Consider the following 22,413-nt stretch of genomic DNA (forward strand, 5'->3'; position numbering starts at 1 on the left):
CACTTTTGTGGGGTACCTAAATCCCATGGGGCCTTACCCAGCAATTCTAGATGCCAAAAAGTTAGTAAATACTTGTGAAATTAAACAGAATTAACCAAGGACAGGGAGTGGGGAGCAAATCATGACAGAGAGGGAGAGAAAGAAAAGAAGAAAAAGAAGAAGGGGGGAGGGGGAGATGCAGAGGGAAGGAGAGAAAATATCCTTCTTAAGGGTGCTGCTCCTTTTTTGATTAGTTTTGGGGCAAAATATAACCTAATCCTCAAGGACAAAGGACCTCAGAGAGATTTTAAGCCCACTATGAACTTCCTTCACCTAAGTTCAAACAACGCTGTGTTTGAACCACTCATAACTCACATCCTGTAAGGCTGTGTTTCTCCTGTTGCTGTTCTATGTATTGCCCTTACATCTCTGGAAGCCCTTATTTCTTAGCCCTCACAAGAATCCTCTAGCCCTCATTCTTACTCATGGTCAAGGAAAAGGAAACAAGGTGGCATAGTAGGAGTCCTAGCTTTAGAGTCAGATACACTTGGATTTTAATCTTGGTTCTGTGTGATCTTCAGCAAGTCCTTAACTTCTCTGAGCTTCAGTTGCCTCATGTGTAACATGGGGATGATAATAGTACCTACTTCACAGGGTCATTGTGTGAATTAGAAATAACGTGTGAGGGGCCAGCCCAGTGGCGCAGCAGTTAGGTTTGTGCATTCTGCTTCTCAGCAGCCCAGGGTTCACCAGTTCGGATCCCGGGTGCGACGTGCCACCACTTGGCAAAAGCCATGCTGTGGTAGGCGTCCCACGTATGGGGTAGAGGAAGATGGGCATGGATGTTGGCTCGGGGCCAGTCTTCCTCAGCAAAAAGAGGAGGATTGGCAGTAGTTAGCTCAGGGCTAATCTTCCTCAAAAAAAAGAAAAGAAAGAAAGAATGTGTGAAAAGCCCTTAGCACCGCATGTGAGACACAGCCCAGGAAATAAATGAGCCCCACACAGAGAAGTAAGGCTTGTAGGGTTTAATGTTTCATGACTGGTAATAGGGTGGTCTCAAGGAGGTCCCCAGAGAATCTCTTCTGAGTCTAGAAGCACTTCCTGTGGACAATGGAGGGCCCGGCCTCGTCATACTCTGGCTTGCTGATCCACATCTGCTGGAAGGTGGAGAGAGAGGCCAGGATGGAGCCTCCGATCCAGACTGAGTACTTCCGCTCTGGGGGAGCAATAATCTGCAAAGAGCAAGTGTTGCAAACCATGATGAGTCCCCAAGGACTAGGGAAGGTGGTCCAGGAATCATCTTACCACACTGCAGGCTGCCCCGGAGAAGGACAGCCTTCATGGTCAGAAACGAACAGTGGAAATCTTGGGGTAGATTAGATTATTGTTCAAATTTTTACTCTCCCTCCTCCTATCCCCTGCCCCTCCGTGGGAAGAGTGCATGTTCCACCCTGTGACTTTGGGCTGGACCCTGTATTTGCTTTGACTAATGTGATGTCAGTGGATAGGACACAAATAGGGCCTTGGAATGTGCTTCAGGAATGCAGTAGGGCATGCTCTCTTGTGCCTCTGCCATCTTCTTGTGAAGACCTCCCCTTGAGGAGCTGCTGGCCCTTCAGCCTGGACCCCTTACTGAGAGATGTGGACCTGACCTGAGCTGGCTGGACCTGTAGCGCTGCCTAGCTAAGCCTGACCTAGACGAGCTGACTTGCAGATGCACGAGCAATAAATACTTATTATCTACCCTGAGATTTCATAGCGGCTTGCTGCTCATGGATAACTGACCAATACATACATCTGTAGGGGGAGCGCTGTTCTGCTCCTGCCTTTAGTTTGCATACATGGGCAGATCGGGCCGGGCTTCCTCCATTCCTAAGTCTAAGCCAGTCTGCTCAGGGCCTGTCTTGAGCTTCACGTGTCAACAGCCACTTGTATCTGAGATGTGCTCAAATTCATACATACGTTGTTCATTCTTGCTACTGGGAGTCCTCAGCTTAGCATTTAGAAATAGATTGTCACATCAAAGAACTTTGAGCTCCACCTAAAAGTGGATGCAGAAGGACTGTGACTCGTCAACTCATTTCCAAGTTTCTGAAGAGTCTAAGAATTTTAGTGCTAGACCAAACTAGACACTAAATTGATTTTTTTATCTCCTTAGAATCTCTCGACATATTTCCTAAATTGCAGAAATCATGGGATTGCAGAATAGAAGGGTCTTTAGAAGTTATCTTATTATTCATGCAGACAAAAGTCACCCAGACACTCCTTGGATAGATGCCTCAAGGACCAGCACAGCCACTAAAAAGGTGACAGATTTTATTGCTGGGAAGTTTTAATTGTGAGAAAACTCTGGCTTATCTTGGGATGGAGGTCCTAAATCTCAGGCCCACCTCCACCCCACATCTCTTCTTCCATATCCTTAAGGCTTGCCTCATCTCCTTCAATTCCTCTTCACAAACCTTGCTGTCTAATTTGACTGGGGTGTTCGTACATGCACACGTACCCCTGGGCACGTTTTCTCACTCTAGTTCCCCTGCCTGGAGCGCCCTTTCCCCTCCTCTTGTCTTGCCCTTCCATTGGTTGTGTCTACTAATTACACCTAAACTCCTTGAAGGCCAACACATGTTGCTAAACTCAGGGCAGTAGATCACAAATTGGGATGTGCATCAAATCACTGGTGTTCATTATCAATGTAGGTGTAGACCTACTGAACTGGAACCTGGGGGTGAGGCTAGGCTACACGTGGTCCTGGTAAAAAACCCCTGCCCCAGGCCTGGCATAATGCCCTCATAAGGTAGGCCTCAGTAAACATGGCTACTCCAGTGGCTCTGGGTGAGGAGAAGGGCCCACAAGTTTGCACCTATTTCCTGGGGGCCCACTCTCCTTCCCTGTGCTGAGCACCATCTGCTAGGCGGAGGAAGGCCTGGGGCAACCTTCCTTTGCGAAGCAGGTTCTTAGAATACTGACATAGAGAATACACGTCCTCAGATCAGACCTGCTCCCCAGAGACCAACTTTATTGTGAGACTTTGTAACTTTCAACCTATTTGTTATCTCTGTTCTATGCCTAACTCTTTTTCTAAACCTGCTAGCAACAAAGTCCTTAGAAGCTCTTATATGGTCTGTATTATTGCTTGGGGACCAGAGGCTGGGGAGAAGCAGCAAGACAGGTGGGCTGCCATTCTCCGAAGCCTCTGAGGTGAGAAGCCCTGCTGAGAAGCAGCATGGGGAGGCTGTGGCCCAGCCAAGAGGGCAGATCAGAGGTTGTCCAGGACTCAAGAAATGTCCCTGTGAGCTTGAACCAGCAGCCTGCCCCATGGCCAAACATTCCCTCTTTGGAAATTTCACCCTCCTCTGGGGTAACACGCAAGCCCTTTTTAAAGTTTAAAGATGCTGTAGCATTGTCTCATTCTTTTCTTCCCCTTTATTTCCCTCCTTCTGATTTCCTCCCCAAACTCCTCAATATTCTCTTCATCCCAAATTCTTTCACCCCGTCCCTGTATAGAGTCCATGTGATTACGTTTGAGAGCCCATGCTAAACGTATGTCCAGCCCATCAGTGCCCAAGGAACATAACCCCCCGAGATGATATAACTCTCCCAGACCAGGACGATGCTGAACCCAGGAGATCACCAAGCTACTCGCCTGGTAGCCTGACTCTGAGCATCTCTCAAGTAGACAGGTCTTTGTACAAAGAACAGGATGGAGAAAAACTGGGGCAAGACCCACCTTGATCTTCATGGTGCTGGGCGCCAGGGCTGTGATCTCCTTCTGCATCCTGTCAGCAATGCCAGGGTACATGGTGGTACCCCCGGAGAGGACATTGTTGGCGTATAAGTCTTTACGGATGTCAATGTCACACTTCATGATGGAATTGTAGGTTGTTTCATGAATTCCAGCAGACTCCATGCCTAGTGGAGACCACAGTCAACACCCGTTGCTTCATAAATACCCACACCTCCAGCTCCTCAATCCTCCTTCTGTGGTTGCACCTACCCTAGTTCAGGCCCCTAATTACCTCCCAAATGGATTGCAAGATCAGATCCTCTGACGGGTCTTCGCCTTGCCTTTAGTTTCACCTGTTCTAGTCTATCTTTCATACTTTCATCACATCATCTTTTTTCCCACAGCTTTATGGAGATATAATTCATCTACCATAATATTCACCCTTTTAAAGTCTACAGTTCAGTACTTTCTGGTATATTCACAGGAGTTGTGCAACCATCTCCATAATCTAATTTTAGAACATTTTTAACACCCCAAGAAGAAACACCATACCAATTAGAAGACACTCCCACTTTTTCCCATCACCACTTCCCCAGCCCCAGGCAACCACTAATTTACTTTCTGTCTCTATAGATTTGCCTGTTCTGGACATTCCATATAAATGTAATCATACAATAGGTGGCTTTTTGTGTCTGGCTCCTTTCACTTAGCATAATGTTTGCAAGCATATTCATCCATGTTATAGCATGTGTCAGTACTGCATTCTCTTTTGTCGCCAAATAATATTTCATTGTATGGACATCCTCATATCATCTTTGACAGTTCCCCATTGCCTACAGGTTGATATGTAGCTGCCTTAGCCTGGCACCAAGATCTTCCACAGTGAAAGGCCCTGCATGCCAAAACAGCTCATGCCCACCTACCTGGGCTCCCCCACCTCTAGTCTTTTTTCCACATGATATAAATTCCACAACGTAGAGAGAGGAATCTTCCTAAAATACAAACCTGACCTTGCTACACTGCTACCTGAAAACTTCCAGGGGATCTCCACTGCTGATATGATTAACCCTCATGCTTTTTTTGTGGTTGAGCAACTCGCCAATTTCCCCTGTGTGCAAACACACACACACCTACACACAGAACTTTCCCATTGTGTCCCAAAGAGAATATGACCTTTCACACACCTCCACACCTTTGCACATACCATTCCATCTGCCTTGCCTGCCATGCCCCGCTCTGTGCTCATTCTGTCCCCAGATACCATAAAATGATACTCCTTCTTCAGGGTTCTGTTCATATGTTCACCTTCTCTAAGGAGCCTTAAATGATTTCTTAGGCTTATAGCACTCTGTCCAGTTAATTTGCTATTTACCACTACCCTGTATACCGACATTTGCTTGCAAGCCCATCTTTTCTTATACATTCCTCAAGAAAGTAGTTGTCGTATGAGATATTATCCTATTTAATCCTTGTTGTAACCCTATCTAGTAGATACTATCATTATTTCCATTTTATAGATGAGAACACTGAGGTTTGAAGACGGTAACGTGTCCACTGTGACAGGGCTTATGGGGGAAGAATCAAGACTTAAAACTAGGTCTGACCCCCAAACCCATCCTCTTTACTACTATAGGTTTCAGCCCCCCTGACCTAAATGTTGAGTGATCCAAGAAGTCTTTTGTATACTAACTTCATTTTCAGTTCCATGTTATATTCCTTGTCCTGCTTTTTCTTTGTCTTGATTTTCCTTACCCTTTTATTTAAAATTAGATTTTATCTATTTGTATTGTTTATAAATTTTTGACCCTTCCTGGGAAAAGATGGGCTATTTGTAAACAATAAACAAAGTGTGCATGACTCCCAGTGTTTCTCTTTCCATCCCTCACCACCCACCCCCATCCCCCACTCTCCCGGTTGACAGGGACCACGGGAAGCAGCTCACCAATGAAGGAAGGCTGGAAGAGGGTCTCGGGGCAGCGGAAGCGCTCATTGCCAATGGTGATGACCTGGCCATCTGGCAGCTCATAGCTCTTCTCCAGGGAGGAAGAGGAGGCAGCGGTGGCCATCTCATTCTCAAAATCCAGGGCCACATAGCATAGCTTCTCCTTGATGTCTCGCACGATTTCTCGCTCAGCTGGAAGGAGTAGAAATGACAGAAAGTCAATCCTTAGTTCTGTTAATTTGGTTTTCCCATTTTGACCACCATGAAAACCTCCTTATTTCTACTCCGGCTTCAGTCTTAGGATGAATGTCAATGTTTTCATTCCTCTTTCTAAAGTGGGAGTATAAAAGCTTGATTTCCAAGCAAAACTTTGTACGGGCTCTTCTCCTTGCCGCCTTCACTCTGCCTTGACAAAGCCCAGGCCTTGCTGAGGGCCTTGCAGGATACACTTCCAGTCTAGATGTAGGCTTATATGTTATGTTACAGAATCCAGGAATGTCCTTACCTAAAAACTCCTCTTGCCCCGGTGGGTCATTGAGGCATGACACCTTCCCCTTAGAAATTCAGACCTTATTTATTCCATGTGTCCTGAGACAAACCATAAATGCCCTTAGGAAATGAAATGCATCACTAGATTTTTATTACCATTCAGCCCTGTAAAAACTAGTTCTGATCCTGGTGTGGATGTGGGCAGATGTAGCAGGTCCCTGGGGCACTTAAAGGAGGGCTCAGCCGAATGCTGTTTAGGGTAAGTAGAACTAAGCCTTGTCCCCCTCCCTGGGGTGTCAGTCGAGAACCTTCCTCTTTAAATAAGGCTGCCTTGACCATCTGGTCTTGTCTAGAGGTCCAGCCCCAGCCTAAGGCTTCCTTGTCTACCCCAGGAGAGTCTGAGGACATGGGGCCACAGACTTCTCATCAGTCTTGAGAATTTCTGGTCCTAGATCAGATTTGGTTTTGAGCTCAAGTCAGAATCAGGAAAGGGGCTGATACCTGTGGTCACAAAGGAATAGCCTCTCTCTGTGAGGATCTTCATGAGGTAGTCTGTGAGGTCGCGGCCAGCCAGGTCAAGGCGCATGATGGCGTGGGGCAGTGCATAGCCCTCATAGATGGGGACATTGTGGGTGACGCCGTCCCCTGAATCCAGGACAATGCCTATGGACAGAGCGGATAGGACCTATGAAAACTTTTCTTGTCTTTCATCTGTCTCTTTCTGGGATGAGTTACCAAATGGTCTTCAACTACCATATTTTTCTTCAGCAGCTAAGAAATTTCACCCACCGTGAGAATCATAATATTTTTTGTATACGTTGGTTTTTGTGTACATCAGTTTATTCTCCCAAATGAGATGTAGGCTTTTGGAAGCAAGTAAAATGTCTCCTTCTCTTGTATTTCTTGAAACACTTTCACAATAATGCACACTTGTCAATTTGCATCTAGACTGCACATTGTTTAAGTGGGACTAGATAATTTACATATCCTTCAGGCATCAAACTAACACATATGCACATGCATTTAGAACGTTAAATCTTGAAAGGACTATAAAAACCAGCCAATTTGAAAAAAGTTGACATTCTCTACCAATGAAATTTTTAGTAAACAATGAAGGGAAATAAGCTTTCTCAACATGATGAGAAATCTCTTTCGATCCAATGACCACATCATAATTGATGGGGAAACACTAATATTGTTATTGTATTGTTATTATTTAATATTGTCCTGAACATTCTAGCCAATGCAATAAGACAGAAAATAGAAATGGGGTATTATTATCAAAGGGAAGCAGATGTCATTATTTGCAGATGATGTGGTTGTATACGTGGAAGACCCAAGAGAATCAACTGAGGAGTGATTAGAGCTAACAAGATGGTTCAGTAAGGGCCAGATGCAAAATAAACATCCAGAGACCTGTAGCTTACTCTTGTACAAGGATGTTGATCTCAGCATATTTTATAATGAAAAATAAAAATTGGAGGCAACCTAAAGGTCAAGCAATATAGAAATGATAAGTAAGTAAATTATTAACAGTTTATATTAATAATTTATATAAATTAATAAGTAAATGACTACCATGTGGCCATTAAATTTGATGTTTACAACATAAAATCAAGTGCAAAGTGCAGGATACAAAACTGTATACACCCCAGATTTCCCCATACTGTCCTTGTCACCTGCAGTGAAACTCTCTTTTACTTTTGTCTCTCCCCTACTAGACTGTTAGTTCCATAATGGCAGGGTCAATCTTGTTTGTCAGTGTGACCATGGCCTGGTGCAGTGTGTGGCATGTGGTAGGGAGTAATGGAAAATATCTGATGAATGAATGGATGAATAGGTAAATCAATGAATACAAAAATGATTGAATGTTTGAACTATGTTCATGGAAGCTGTCAAGTCCCTACTAAAAATCACTTTAGGGGCCGGCCCGGTGGCCAAGTGGTTGGGTTCGCGCACTCCACTTCGACGGCCCAGGGTTTCGCTGGTTCAAATCCTGGGCGTGCTCATCCTGATGGCACTGTTCATCGAGCCATGCTGAGGCGGCATCCCACGTGCCACAACTAGAAGGACCCACAATTAAAAATACACAACTACGTACCAGGGGGCTTTGGGGAGAAAAAGGAAAAATAAAATCTTTAAAAAAAAATTTTAAAAATCACTTTATTTTGAAATTCCCTCTGTTTCTCTGAGCACCTTTCTATACCACGGCCACATACTTATACATCCACCATCACAGTTTCTGCCGTTGAGGCTTCATGAGCAGCAACATTCCAATATTGTTGCAAAGTGTGTATAAACTCACAGACTGACTACTGTGAGGGAAATGGCCCTTGCTGGATATACTAGTCATGGTTTGTTCATGTAAACTCTTTCCAGCTGTACTGGCTAGACTTGCACGTGCATTCTATGTGGGCATTCCCTTCTGTTATCCCTAAGCGAGATTTTCCCTGGACGTGGGCTGTCCATTTGATTCTTCTGAGCAGGAGACTCTGCAGGAGCCCAGCTTCTCCTTACCTCCCCCTGAAGTCAGAAAGGGAAAGGACTACAGGGCTGCTCACCTGTTGTGCGGCCAGAAGCATAGAGGGAGAGCACAGCTTGAATGGCGACATACATGGCAGGGACATTGAAGGTTTCAAACATAATCTGAAAGGACAATGCAGAATAAAAGATTGGCAACATTGACAGCACCTCTTGGCCCACAGGATGGTTTGTAATCTTATTAAGGGCAGGGGCTGTGCCCTACTTCCCCACTCCCACCTTCTGTAAGGCCTGGCATGGACTACACACATAGCGGGGCCTCAGAAAATTCTGTTGCATTGATACCTGAATGGGAGAAAAATCTGGCCTAGCATCCATGTTGCACTGTTGTGCCAGTGCTCAAGTCTTCTTGGCCTCTTACCTGAGTCATCTTCTCCCTGTTGGCCTTGGGATTTAGGGGGGCCTCCGTGAGCAGAGTGGGGTGTTCCTCAGGTGCTACTCGCAGCTCGTTATAGAAGGAGTGGTGCCAGATCTGGTCGAGACAAAAGTCAAATGAGCCCAGCAGATTCCCATTGGTCTGGTAAATTCCAGTTGACATGTTCATGCTGGGGGAGTGTGGCACAATGTTCACAAGATTGGCTGGATCTGGAGAGGGAGACCTGTCAGCCTTGGGAATCTCTGATTGACATCTAGAGGTTATATTCCTTTTCAACAGGGCCCCAGACGGAGGGGTTATATTCCTTTTCTTCCAGGGCTTTGGCTCTCACTGAGCACTAGTGACACCGCCCCTCCTCCCTTCCCAGTTTCAGCCTTAGGGGTGTGAGAGCGTCCCTCTGTTGCTAGTACTTGGGTGCCTCAACATCCCTTTCTGGTTGCCTTAACCCTGTTTGCACCTCTGCAAGTAGTCCTTCCTTAAGTTAATTTCAAAACCCCAGCTGAGCATGTACTGTCTCCTGCTGGGAACCTGACAGATACACTTGAACTTTCAGTTTACTGTTCACCAGGCTGATGCTTTACAGTGGAGTTTGTCAACCTTGCGCTTTGACATTGTAGGTTGGATAATTCTTTGCTGTGGGGGGCTGTGCTGTGCATTATAGGATGTTCAGCAGCATCACTGGCCTCTACCCCGTAGATGTCAGTAGCACCTCTCCAGCTATAACAAGCAAAAATATCTCCAGACATTGCCAAATGTCCCCTGGGAGGCAAAATTGCCCCGGTGGAGAACCAGTGCTTTGGAGGAACTTATTTCTTCCTTCTGTGTCCAGTTCCCTCTTCAGTGATCTGGGATGACCAAACAGGAGTCTTTATTTCAGAGGGATTCAGCAAAGAGTGGCAGAGACATAGAGCTTTGATTTCCCCAGAGATGGGGCGGAGGGTCATTTGATTCCATTGTACCCATATATTTACGGACCCCGGCATTGTGCTCCGATGGTGCTAAATGTGATGAGGGTTGATGAGAATCAGACATGGCTCCTAGATGTTAGTTTCAAAGTCTGGAGGGGAGAAAGACAGGCAAAATGACAAAATACAAAGACATATCCACTTTTTAGATGAAAGAAGCAGCAGGAGCAGTTCATTTTCTGGGGGATTTGAGCAGGTACTGAAGACAAAGGAGGGTCTCCAGAGGCTTCGAAGGGCATCTGAGGCAGCAGAAACGGCACGGGCAGAAGCCCTGGACTGTGAAAGTTTCACAGGAGCGAGAAGGAGATGGCAATTAGGCTTAATGAGGTGATGCCAGTGTTTCTTCAGATGTGGGCCCCAGATGGCTTGTCCCAGAGCCACCCTCGAGAATTGTTACAGGTGCAGTCCCCAGGCTGCATCCCAGCCCAGGAGTCAGAATTTCTGGGTGTTGGCCCAAGCATCTGCACTGCATTTTATTTCATTCTTTTGGAGTTTTTATAAAATACTTTAAAAATTAAAGATATTGATCATTTTTAAATTAGAAAAAATATTTTTCAGAGGAATAAAAATCTCCCATATTTCTATCACCTAACAATAAACAGTTAATATTTTGGGTTTTTTCTTTTTCTTAATCTTTCACTTTTATGTATTTTCAAATTTATTATTATTAGCGTTTATTTATTTCATATGCTTTTATTTATTTGTTATTATATTATTATTGTACTTTTATGTTGAAATTTGTTTCCTGCCACTTTTCAGTTAATGTAATTTCCTTTTTCATAGTAAATATTTATTTTTAGTAAATTGAACAAACATTCATTTTTAATACTTACACAACATTTCCTTATGTTCCATCATATATTTAATCACATTACTATTCAGGTATCTTCAATTTTCATTTATAAATAATTCTATGGTAGCTATTTTTGTACATATTACACTTTCTCTTTTTTTAAGATCTGCTGGCAATCCTCCTCCTTTTGCTGAGGAAGACTGGGCCTGAGCTAACATCCGTGCCCATCTTCCTCTATATGTGGGATGCCTGCGATAGCATTTTGTGCCAAGCGGTGCTATGTCCACACCTGGGATCTGAACCGGCAAACCCTGGGCTGCCGAAGCGGAACGTGTGCACTTAACCGATGCACCACCGGGCCGGCCCCCAACATTTTCTCTTTTTATTCAGGATGTTTCCCAAAGAAAAGAAGGCGAAAAGTGGAATTACTGGGCTAAAGCGCAGAGCAATTGGAAGACGTTGATTTCTGTTACCATTAAAGACTAAATTACTCTTTACTCCAGGACAAGAAAGGTCTGTTCTACCTCACCTTACTTGCGTTCAGTGTTCTCACTCTTAAAATACAAAATAATTTGATAGGTAAAATAATACCTAGTTGGTTTACTTTGAATTTTTAAATTTGTTTCAAATGAGTTTAAACTTTTTCAGACTGGCGACTTTTTATAATTTCTGTTTGGCAAATTATCTATTCCTGGCCTTTGTTTGTCTGGGGGAGACCGGATGTTTTTAATTATCAGTTTGTGTTGCTGTTTATATTAATCCTTCATTGCACTTGTGAATATTTTTTTGAAGCTTGTTATTTGCCTTTTAAATTTGATTTTTCACATGCTGGAAGTTATGACCTCTATGAAGTCAAATTTGTCATTCTTTTTCTCTGACTTTTTTCACCAGAAATTTGATAAATACTCACACTTACTATATTGCGTTTTTTTATTATTTGAATTTTTATATTTAACTTTTCTATCCAATTGATATGTGCCTAGTGAAAATAGTATGAGATAAGGGCAATAAACAAAGATTCCCAAGCCCCCAAATTAGTTATTTACTTAGTTGTCCCGGAATAATTCATTGAATAATCCTTTCTCTCTTATGGTGTTGGAAGTTTCATTTATCATATATTTCCTCTTTGCTTTTGTGCTGATACCAAATTGTTTTAATTTTTATAACTATATTTTAATATTTGGATATGGCAAATCTCCTCTTATAATTTTTGTTATTCATTTTGTTTTCATAATTTTTGCCTTATTTATTTCTCCAAACATACTTTATGATTACTTTGCATAATTAAAAACTGATTTTTTTAAGCCAAACTCATAGAAGTAGATGAAGAATGGTACTTACCAGGGGCTGGGGGGAGGGGGAAGTGGGGAGATGTTGGTCAAGGGGTACAAAGTGTTAGTTATCCAGGATGAATAAATTCTGGAGATTAATGTATAGGGTGGTGACTATAGGTGACAATAGTGTACTGTATACTTGGAATTTGCAAGAGGGTAGTTCCTAAGTGGTTTCACTACAAGAAAAAAACAAAAGGTAACTATGTGAGGTGATAGATACCTTAATCAGCTTGAATGCGGTGACTGTTACACAATGCACATATGTATCAGATCACCATGTGGTACACCTTAAACGAATACAATTTTAAAAATTGTGAGATTTCTATTGGAATGGCCATGAACCTACTAATTAATTTTAGAAGATCTGACAGCTTTAGTCATTCAGTTTTCCTTTTAAAGCCCAGAACATATTTTTAGGGGTTTCTTTAAGGAGTTCACATATTACTACTGTGAAAAAAAAATTTTGTCTATCGTGTTTTCAACTTACGTTTTGTTAGATATATATGAATGATGTATGCTGTTTATGGAGCATTAAGTATGGTCCATGCCTTGGGATTACACTAAGTATTTACCGAATTCAATCTCCAAAGCCATCTAATGAAGAAAGTATTTTTACCTCCACAAATGAGGAAACTGGGGCTTATAGGGAAGGGTGGAGCCCAGGTCTCCTTGCCACTGACTCCAGCGTGTGTGCTCTTAACCGCTCCGCTGAGTGAAGTGGAAGCTATTGTATTTTATCTATTTATCTCACATCCAGAGTGACTCAACCGAGGATTTAGAGAAGTCTGTATGCGTTATAGATTTCAAATCTACAGTCTCTATTCCCAGGGGCAGTCTGCTCAATTAGTTCTCTATTACATTTCAGGAGGCAGTCACTGCAGAAACGAGAACTCTCAGACAACTGTCAGCAGAATTTATCAAAAGAATATTAGAAAGACTCTATTAGCATTTTGCACACATGATTTTGTTTATCACAATTATCATTTAAAAATTGAAACCCCCCTTGCATTTTCTTATGCAGAAAAAAAAGGTTTTAGAAACCCCTAGACATTCCTACCTAAAATTTTCATTAGAGAATCATCATCATAATATAGCATCAGTGCACATATCTGAAGTCATGACAGGGAAAATAAAAGGGAGAGAAGTCTATTTGCCTCTCTCAAGGCAGCATCAGCATTTTAAAGATGGAATAAGCACTGGGCTGGAGTGAAAGCTGCGTGAAAGGACGAAGCTGGGAGTTAGGCATGACCAGGTCCCCAGATGCCAAAGAAAGAGTTAGGAACCTATTGTTGGTTAGTGAGGAGCTACTGAAGATTCCTCGGGAGGTGAGTGGAGGACCTGATCTGTTTTTAGAAAGATAAGCTTTGCAGCAGCATAGAGAATTAATTGGGTAAGTGAGGCAGGAGACAAAGAAATCAGACAGGAGGCCATTGCAATAACCAAGAGATGTTGGCAGCCTAGGCTGGAGAATGGCCATGGAATGGACAGGAAGTAAGGAAGGATGTGAGAAACATTTTAGAGGAAGAGTTGACAGGGCACAGTAGCCTGTGGGATGACAGGGTCCTGATGATGTATTATCATTAAAATGAGCACTTTAAAGGGGGCGTCCACGGATACCTTCTCCATGTCGTCCCAGTTGGTGATGATGCCGTGTTCGATGGGGTATTTGAGAGTTAGGATTCCTCGCTTGCTCTGAGCCTCATCCCCCACATAGCTGTCTTTCTGGCCCATTCCCACCATTACACCCTGCAACGCAAAAGAGGAGAGGGACATGAATTGGCTGAGGGCTCCCCTCAGAGGGATCCAGGCATTACAGGGTCTCTGAGGAAGGATGAAGATAGGAAAGACATCCTTTTTCCCCTGGAACTAGGACAGCAGGAGACAAGGATGGGGGCAGATACTGATGAACGTGGCAGGGATGGAAGGGAAGGTGGAAGATTTCTTGTGGACTTGTCTCTCTTCTCTTTCCTAAGACTACGTAATTTTCTGAAAGAGAACAAAGCCCATCCATGCACTTCTTCCCCTTTGCTTACTTTACACACACACACACACACACAGGACTTGTACTTGCCCTCCTCCGAGAGCCTTTGCTCCCTCTCTTCTCTCCACCTGCTGAGACCCACCTCATCCTCAGTTATCCCCTTTTCTATAGTCTCTCTCTTCCCTAGTCCCTCCCTTCAGATTTAATCTCTCCCTCCTTTGTGCTCCCCTGGGGTAATATTTAGCCTCTATTTCAGCCTGTGACTTCAAGTTAGCTGTGTGTATATCTTCATGGAGTGTAAATTTCTTAAGGGCAAGGGGCTTGTTTGATTACATATATTTCAAAAAGTTTTCTTCCACACCTCACAACCCCACAGACTTAAGCCAGACACAGTACTATCATTACGGGCCTGATAGCGGTTGGTTCTGGTCTTGAGTGTTTCTATTTACTAACTCAGAAGAGATTCCTCCACCCCCAACACATACACGCGCATGCTCACACACGCACATTCATATTCACACACACGCATGCACACACAGCCCAGCATAGTCTTCACAATGCAGCACTTACTCCTAGTAGCTCAAAGACTTGGGTCCAAATGAGCACACACCTGGTGGCGAGGGCGGCCCACGATGGAGGGGAAGACAGCCCGGGGGGCGTCATCTCCTGCAAAGCCAGCCTTGCACAGGCCAGAGCCATTGTCACACACAAGCGCAGTGGTCTCCTCTTCACACATGGTGAGTGTGGCCGAGTAAACCAGGGGCTGGAGCACCTTGGGGTTGGGGGAGGAGAGAACGTTACCCACTTGTCAACATCATGTTGGAGCCAGTCTTCTTGGTTTTGGGGCCCCACCCCGTGGGCAACCAGGGTCCAGTTCCAGGAGGGACTAGGTGTGGACCCCGCCTCCCACTCTGTGGGAGTTGAGCTTCTTCCCTCTACCTGCTGTTAGAGGCTGAATTGTGTCCCCCTTAATTCCCATGCTGGAGTCCTAACTCCCAGTACCTCAGAATGTGGCTGTGTTTGGGGATAGGCTCTTTAGAGAGGCAATTAAGGTAAAATGAGGTCATTAATCCAATGTGACTGGTGTCCAATATGACTAACTCAATAGGATGGGTACCTCTATAAGAAGAGGAAATTAGGACGCAGTCATTCACAGAGGGAAGACCATGTCAGACACAGCAAAGACAGCCAGCTACAAGCTGAGGAGAGAGGTCTCAGAAGCAACCAACCCCGCTGACACCTTGATCTTGGACTTCTAGCCTCCAGAACGGTGACAAATAAATTTCTGTTCTTTAAGTACCAGTCTGTGGTACTTTGTTATGGCAGCCCTAGCAAATTAATTCACTTGCCTCTTAAAAACCTGAAATAGCTCTAAAGCTTTAATCCAATGGAAAGAATCTCTGAAAGACTTGAAGGTTAAGAAGGGAGTTGAAAAAATCCATAACATAACAAAGGATTATTATTTACTATATATAAAGAATGTTTACAAATCAATAAGAGAGAAATAAACAGCCCCAAAGAAGAACAAAGGCTATGAAGAGATAATTGAGTGGACGGCCCTGTGGCTGAGTGGTTAAGTTCATGTGCTTCACTTCGGTGGCCCAGGGTTTCACTGGTTCAGATCCTGGGCGCGGACATGGCACTGCTCATCAGGCTGTGTTGAGGTGGCATCCCACATAGCACAACCAGAGGCACTCACAACTAGAATATACAACTATGTACTGGGGGACTTTGGGAAGCAGAAGAAGATTAAAAACGAAAAAAAGAAGATTGGCAACAGATGTTAGCTTAGGTGCTAATCTTTAAAAAAAAAAAAAGAAAGAAAAGATAATTGACAGAAAAGGAACTACAAATACCCAAGAACTATATGGAAAGATGCTCAGCCTCACTCGTTATCAAGAAAATGCAAATGAAATAAGGCCATTTTCACCCATCATGGTGTTAAGATTCAAAGTTTTATGATAGATGTTGGCAAGGATGTAGGAAAAATGTCATTCTCTACCTAGAGGAACACACAAACACACAATTTGGAACTACCCAAAGCTCCAGATTAGGGGATACTGTCCTAAAGTTAAGAGCAGAGCCAGGCAGATCTATATGGACTAACATGGATACGTTTCTAAACCATGCCACTGAGTGAACAAAGCAAGTTGCGGAATAGAATGTAGAGCATAAAACCATTTGTGCGAGTTCTTTTTAAAGCAAAAAAACCAATATCAAGTATTTTCCATAACTTTTCCATTAGTGGATGTGAACACATAGCAAAAAGTTCTAGAAAAAAAAGTCTAAGACTAATCATAGTAACTACCTCTGGAGATGGGAATGGGACTGGGAGAGGAAGTGCCGGGTTATAGCTGTTATGTTTTAAATTTTTACGAGGAGACTGTATTCACGTATGGTTTAAAATTAAAATCAATAACATAACATATTAAGGAAACAAAGTTGCGGTAGTTATTGGTGAAATGTACAATCTGAAGGGTAGAAGCACCTTGAGGAGGAAGGCGCAGCCTGAGAGGAGAGAGGAAAGGAAGAGAATTCACGATGGGTTGGACTCAATGCATCCTGTCGCTTCAGACGGAGGAAACAGAGAAGCCCCCGCCAAGGCTGGTATCTGAATTGGGATGGCTGCAAAGTGATAAGGGAATGGATTTTTCCAATGTCTGTTGCAGGTTTTCTTTCTTTTTGGTTAAAAGACAACATCTGACGCATTCTTGGCACACGGTGGTAAAGGAGAAGCAACAGCAGCTCAGGAGGTGGTGAGCAGGTTGCCTCGCAGCCTGGGAAACCCCAGGTGGGATAAAGTGGAAGTGGGAAAAGTCCTAGCTGAGAGGTTGGGAAGGCCGACTTTCAGGAGTCTGGAGAAGAGAGGCACAAGGTGTGGGACGAGACGGTGGCCGCGGAGGAGGAAGGCCCACGGAAGCTTCGTTCAGAATGTGCGACCACAGCAGGGGAAGGAGATAGGTGCTACCGAAACCTGTGACCTTAGCCCCTCAATGGCCTTATGCTGAAGACGGACAGCGAAAACCAACACCAAAGCAAAGAGGACACAGAGCCACGGGCCTGTGAATGCGAGGTCAGAAAGGCCAGGGAGAGACTAGCAGAAGCTTCTGAACAAAATTTTTAAGGCTAAAAGGATGCTCTTCCCTATTATGTTCAAAGCAGGGTGCACGCTAGGGGAGAGGCCCACTATGATTTCGTGTCTAGTTCTGCTTCTGTCCCTGTTGATCCTCATGACCCGCTCCCCCAGCCACGGAGATCAAGTCCCAGCTCTCTAACTCGGCCCACAGGGCTCAAGAGGGTCTAGCCCCTGCCTCCAGGCTCATCTTCCCTCTTGCCCCTTCTTGGCCTTCTCACTCAGGCTGTATGGAGTTTCTTCTTATTTTCTAAACTGTGTCATCTCTTCTCCCTTCTGGACCTTTTGACGTAAGGCCTGGAACACACTTCCCCCGACCTGTTTGCCACTGTCACCTGTCAGTCCTGTGTCGACAGCGCATTCCCATGAGGTGTCTCTGGACACCAGTCTCAGTGCACCCTACAGCACCTTGAACTTGCCCGAGCAATGGTCAGCTCTGCAGATCCCGCATCATCCGTCGCTCTGCAAAGGCAGGAGCTGGGTCTGTTTTATGCCCAGGCTATTCTTCAATGTGCCTAACACAATATCCCTCACAAAGCGGGCTCTTAAATTTTTGTCAAAATGAACGAGTGAATGAATCAATGGATGTCAAGGAGAAGATTTTCAGAACAAAGGTAGAACAAACATCGGTAAGAGGAAATCAAGGTCTGAGATGAGATGGAGGCTGAAGGAAAGCACCTAGCTGCTGAAAACAATATCGTCTCTGGGTCTGAACAGTTTCTAGGTTACACAGAAGATCCTCAACCTCCTACCATCTGGGAAGAAGGGAGAAGTGGAGAGATGTCAGCAGACTGGAAATGGGCAAATGTCATTCTGATGTTCAGAAAGGGAAAGAAGACAGATTTCTAAAACCTCAGAGAATCTTGATGTGCAAGTTAGGCAGGTTTCCAGAAGGCATTATTAAAGAAAGCATTATTAAAGAGGCAGTGATTTCTTATCATTGGTAATGGTTTACCAAGAAAAAACGTTGTCAGAATAACAGCTCTTCGTTTTTCCCCAGGATCACTGGACTGAGAACGCAGGAGAAGGTGGAAGACATTGAGCTTAACTTGATCTTGGCATCTGCCAAGGTCTCCAGTGATATCCCTATTGATAAAGCTATGTGGGCTGAACAATAAATCAATTAGGCATAGCTGCCTGAGTTGCTGTCACTGAAAGGTATTAATTGATGGGTCAAGGTCAATCTGGAGGCAGCAGAATGCCTCAGGGCTCCACTCTTGGTGGAGCCTTCTCATGTGACATTTTTATAAGTGAGTTGGATGAAAATATAGAGCACACGCTGATCAAATTTCCAGATGAAACAGAGCTGGGGGAGAGAGAAATATTAAGTACGTTGGATGGAAGAATCAACATCCAAGAAGATCTCAGACAGCAGAGAAAATAAGCTGAATCCAATAAGATTAAATTTAATGGGATAAATATGAGGTTCTGCATGTGCGTCTAAATAACCACACTGCGAAAGCTCTTGTTCAGCATCTGTGAGCAGGACCTGGAGTCAGCAGGGTGCTGTGGCCAGGACAAAAGCTAACCCCACCTCTGGCAGGAGTCCTGTGCCCGATTCCACCCTTGCTGGAAAAGGTGTGGGGGAGGTGGGCTCACATTCACCGCCGACATATGTCAAACTGAACTACTTTTTGGAAGGGGAATTAGAAAATTTCTAATCGAAAGCCTTAAAATGTATATGTGTGTGTGTGTGTGTGTGTGTTTGTTTACCTTTTGTGTATAGTGTACAGTCACGTATGTCTTAATGATGAGGATACGTTCTGAGGAAGGCATCATTAGGTGATTCTGTTATGTGAACATCACAGTGTACTTACCCAAAACTAGATGGTATAGCCCACTACCCACCTAGGCTCTATGGTCCTAATCTTATGGGACCACTGTCATATATGCGGTCTGTTGTTGACTGAAACATCATTATGTGGTACATGACTGTATATATCTTTTGATATAAAATGTAAATATCCTTTGACTCCACAAAGGCACCTCTAGGAATATTTATCCTTGGGAAACACTCATGGGAGAGTGCAAAGATTTGGCCAAGAGCCAATTTCTCGCAGCCTTGTTTAAAATAACTGAAATCAAAAACAACTGTAATGTAAAAAAAAGCTATTAAATAATAAATTAGTTTGTAAATTAATTGCCAGAAACCTCCATACCATGGAGTGAGCAGAATATTTAATACAATGGAAAAGGCACGAGCTGCTTTGTTAGGTAAAACACAGCAGTATGTTCTGTGTTTCCATTTTTGGTAAAAAAATATTTTTAATTTAAAAAAATTGAGGGTTCTTCACACATATTATCTGTTTAATCCTCACAAAAGCCTTGAGGGAAGATATTTTTATTTCCGTTTACAGATTTGGAAACCAGGCCTCAGAGAAGTGAAAGAACTTAGCCAAGGTCTCGGCCAGGAAGAGGCAGGGCTGGCGCCAGCCCAGGACAGCTGCGGACTGAGCCTGCACCTTCCTCACCACCTTGGTGAGACTGGCGTAACTTCTCCATGTTTGGTGTTTTTGCTTCTGCCTCTGTGTCTCTCTAGAGCTGTTGGCAGCAAAAGCTCTTAAACAAAAGGGTCTGTGTTCTTTTCTTTCTCTGAGCCTCTGAGCGCTCTGACGCCACCACGGCATCTAGATTTACGTTACAGCCCCCGTACCCATCTCGGTGTTTAGCAGATAGTAGGCGCTCAGTAAGGTTGGATGACAATCCCACCACCTGAGTGGCCCCGTCCCAGATCTGATTTGTTCTGCCCCTGGGATCCCCAAGTCCCCACCGTCCAGTCTTATGACAGCTTGGTCACCATGGCCTGATTTGGAACCACACAGGGACAGTTATGCTTCCCTGTTCTAGCAGGTGGTCCACCTTGAGGGGAAAGCAACATTGCAAGCTAGAAGGTGGCCAAGAGGCAAAGCTGCCCCTCTGGGACTGTCTCCCTCCAGGGTCCCCTCAGCATCCCTCTCTCGTGTGATTGATAGTTCAAGCTTGTCTGGCTTTTCAGTGAAGGCTTTTGTCTCCCGCTGAGTTCCCTTCACACAGAAGGAGTGTTAGACTTTGTTTCCCAGCGGCTGAGACAAGCCACCCAGCAACTTAAAGCTGTCAACAATGCCATTCTGCTGCACTTTAGGTGGATTTAAACCAGCTGTTTTGAAGGCAGAACCAAATGAGAAGGGAGGGGGCTGAGGGCAGGGTTAGGGCTGTCAGTCTGGAGAGGAGCCTGCAGGCCCGCGCTGCCCTGGGAAGAAGGGTTTTACTGTGGAGCCAGGCTCTCCTGGAATGGCTCTGGCAGGAGACATTCTAAAGCCTCCTCAGCTGCTTGCTTGTAATTCGTGGCTAGACCCCATAAGGAGTCCCTAAGGGACAGGGACAGTGTCTGGCACCTAAGTGCTCAATAAATGTTGATGGAATGAACAAAGGGAAGGAGGAAAGAAATCTTGCCTCGAGGTCATACTCAATGTCATACTGCCCATCTTGGTTCCCCAGGTCTGGCTTGTAGAATCTCTCTGCTCATGACAGTTTCTCCGTCATCCATTGATCTCCATCACAGGAAGCTCTCTTTTCAGCCCAACGGCTAACCCGTTTGAATAATAAAAGCAAGGGCTTAGAACCTCCCTACGCAAAATAACGTCCCAGACCAGCAGCCTGGGAGCTTATTAGGAATGTAAATTAGCAGGCCCCACCCCAACCTCTGAATCAGAATCTGGGCTGGGGTGAAGAGCAGTGTTTTAACTAGTCCGCCAGGTGATTCTTAAAGTTGGCATACTGGGCGCCAGGCCCTGAGAGCGCTGACTGAGCACTTTATAACATGTACTATCTCATTCAATCCTTACACACAACTGCCAAGTAGACAGTATTACTATTCCTCCCATTTTACAGGTGAGGAAATTGAGGTCCCTCAGTAACTTTGGGAGCCAGCAGTCTGCCTCCAAGGCTTGCACCACTGCACCAGCCTGCGAAGTGAAGAGATGTTAGCAGACTCTGGCCACCAAAGGGGAAACAGCCCCTTGGTCTCATTTTCCTGTTAATTATTTGTGCGCATATGTCTGTGAGAGTGTTTGTGGGGAGGGATGGACAATGGCATCGGCAGGTGGTTTCACAGCTGGGTGTGAATCTTTTGGACAATTTGCTTAACTTCTCTAGGCCTCAGTGTGCTCCTCATAGAATGAATTACATGGTTCCTATGTTCCTGCCCCCCAAAACCTCATGATGCCACGGGGCACTTGCCTCCCTGCTGCCCGCCCAACTACTGTATCTCCTAGCGACCCTGGAGCCTTCAAGGAATGAGAAAATTCTCCATTCATCTCAGCCAAGCATGAATCAGAGGACAGTGGGAGCCACAGGGGGACTGAAGGAAATGCACTCCCATTCAGGACAGACATCGCACAGACCCCGGGACACCATTGGATTTGATTCAAATACTCTGAGAAGAAGCCATTTTTCTGAAAAGCATCTGCTCCCCTCAAACAGCCTCCCAGACATTCTGAGCCACGACTAAGGACTAAAGACCCGAGGGAGTAGATCTGTGCTGGCCCTGGTGAGCAAGGTGAGTAGAGACCGCAGGTGTTACATGCCACCTACCATCCAGTTAGGAAGGCAGGGAGCACAGTTCCAGGCTGCCTCTGCCCAGGATGCCCCCGAGCCAGAAATGCCTTTGCCTGGAGGACAGCAGTGTGCTTGCAGGCACCACTGTCCACCGAGGGCCTTGACGTGTGACCTGGGCCGGCGTCATAGAAGCCAGGCCAATCTGGAGGCTCCTTCCACACCCAGGGGGCCAGGCAGCCCCAGAAAGGAAGAGACAGCAGAAGCTGTACAGTACTCACCGAGGGTATGAGAGGTCCTTCTCCCAGTGACTGAGGGCTGGTGTGTCTTTGGCAGAAATACCAGAGCAATATAAAACCCCAGAGGCGGATCTTCTTTAAACAGAGTCCCTAAAAAGGCCAGCTGACGGTGTGTTAGCAATATTACCATATAAGGTGGTTTTTTCAATAAATCGGCCTTGGGGGGTGGGGAAGGGGGTTGGGTAGAGTGAATTATCATTTGAAAAATGTATGCAAAAGGACTCGAGTGGCAACAACCCCAGTGCTGGCGGATTTGTTCCTTTTATGCTGCACTTGCATAAACAAAACTCACACCAGGCCTTATAAGCTGCCCAGAGCAAGGCC

At 44.8% G+C, this 22,413-nt stretch overlaps 1 protein-coding gene across 1 annotated transcript; it reads right to left on the reverse strand.

The window, feature by feature from the left end:
• Positions 1-989: 989 nt before the first annotated feature.
• ACTG2 (actin gamma 2, smooth muscle) lies at positions 990-22,127 on the reverse strand. Its single transcript, XM_046662692.1, has 9 exons — positions 22,072-22,127; positions 14,735-14,896; positions 13,761-13,889; positions 9,037-9,147; positions 8,696-8,780; positions 6,636-6,797; positions 5,646-5,837; positions 3,707-3,888; positions 990-1,211 (listed from the first exon to the last, which is right to left on the reverse strand). Exons 2-9 carry the CDS (start codon positions 14,858-14,860, stop codon positions 1,068-1,070), a joined length of 1,131 nt encoding a protein of 376 aa, XP_046518648.1. The 5' UTR covers positions 14,861-14,896; positions 22,072-22,127; the 3' UTR covers positions 990-1,067.
• Positions 22,128-22,413: the final 286 nt, after the last annotated feature.

This window comes from Equus quagga, chromosome 5 (genome assembly GCF_021613505.1).
Source record: "Equus quagga isolate Etosha38 chromosome 5, UCLA_HA_Equagga_1.0, whole genome shotgun sequence".
Lineage (NCBI taxonomy): Eukaryota > Metazoa > Chordata > Mammalia > Perissodactyla > Equidae > Equus > Equus quagga.

Coding starts and splice junctions, on each gene's coding strand:
- ACTG2 (XM_046662692.1), bottom strand. CDS start 14,860: ATGTGTGAAGAGGAGACCACTGCGCTTGTGTGTGACAATGGCTCTGGC. Junction 13,890..14,734: donor TGGGCCGCCCTCGCCACCAG/GTGTGTGCTCAT, acceptor TTTGCGTTGCAG/GGTGTAATGGTGGGAATGGG. Junction 3,889..5,645: donor CTTCCAGCCTTCCTTCATTG/GTGAGCTGCTTC, acceptor GGTCTCCACTAG/GCATGGAGTCTGCTGGAATT.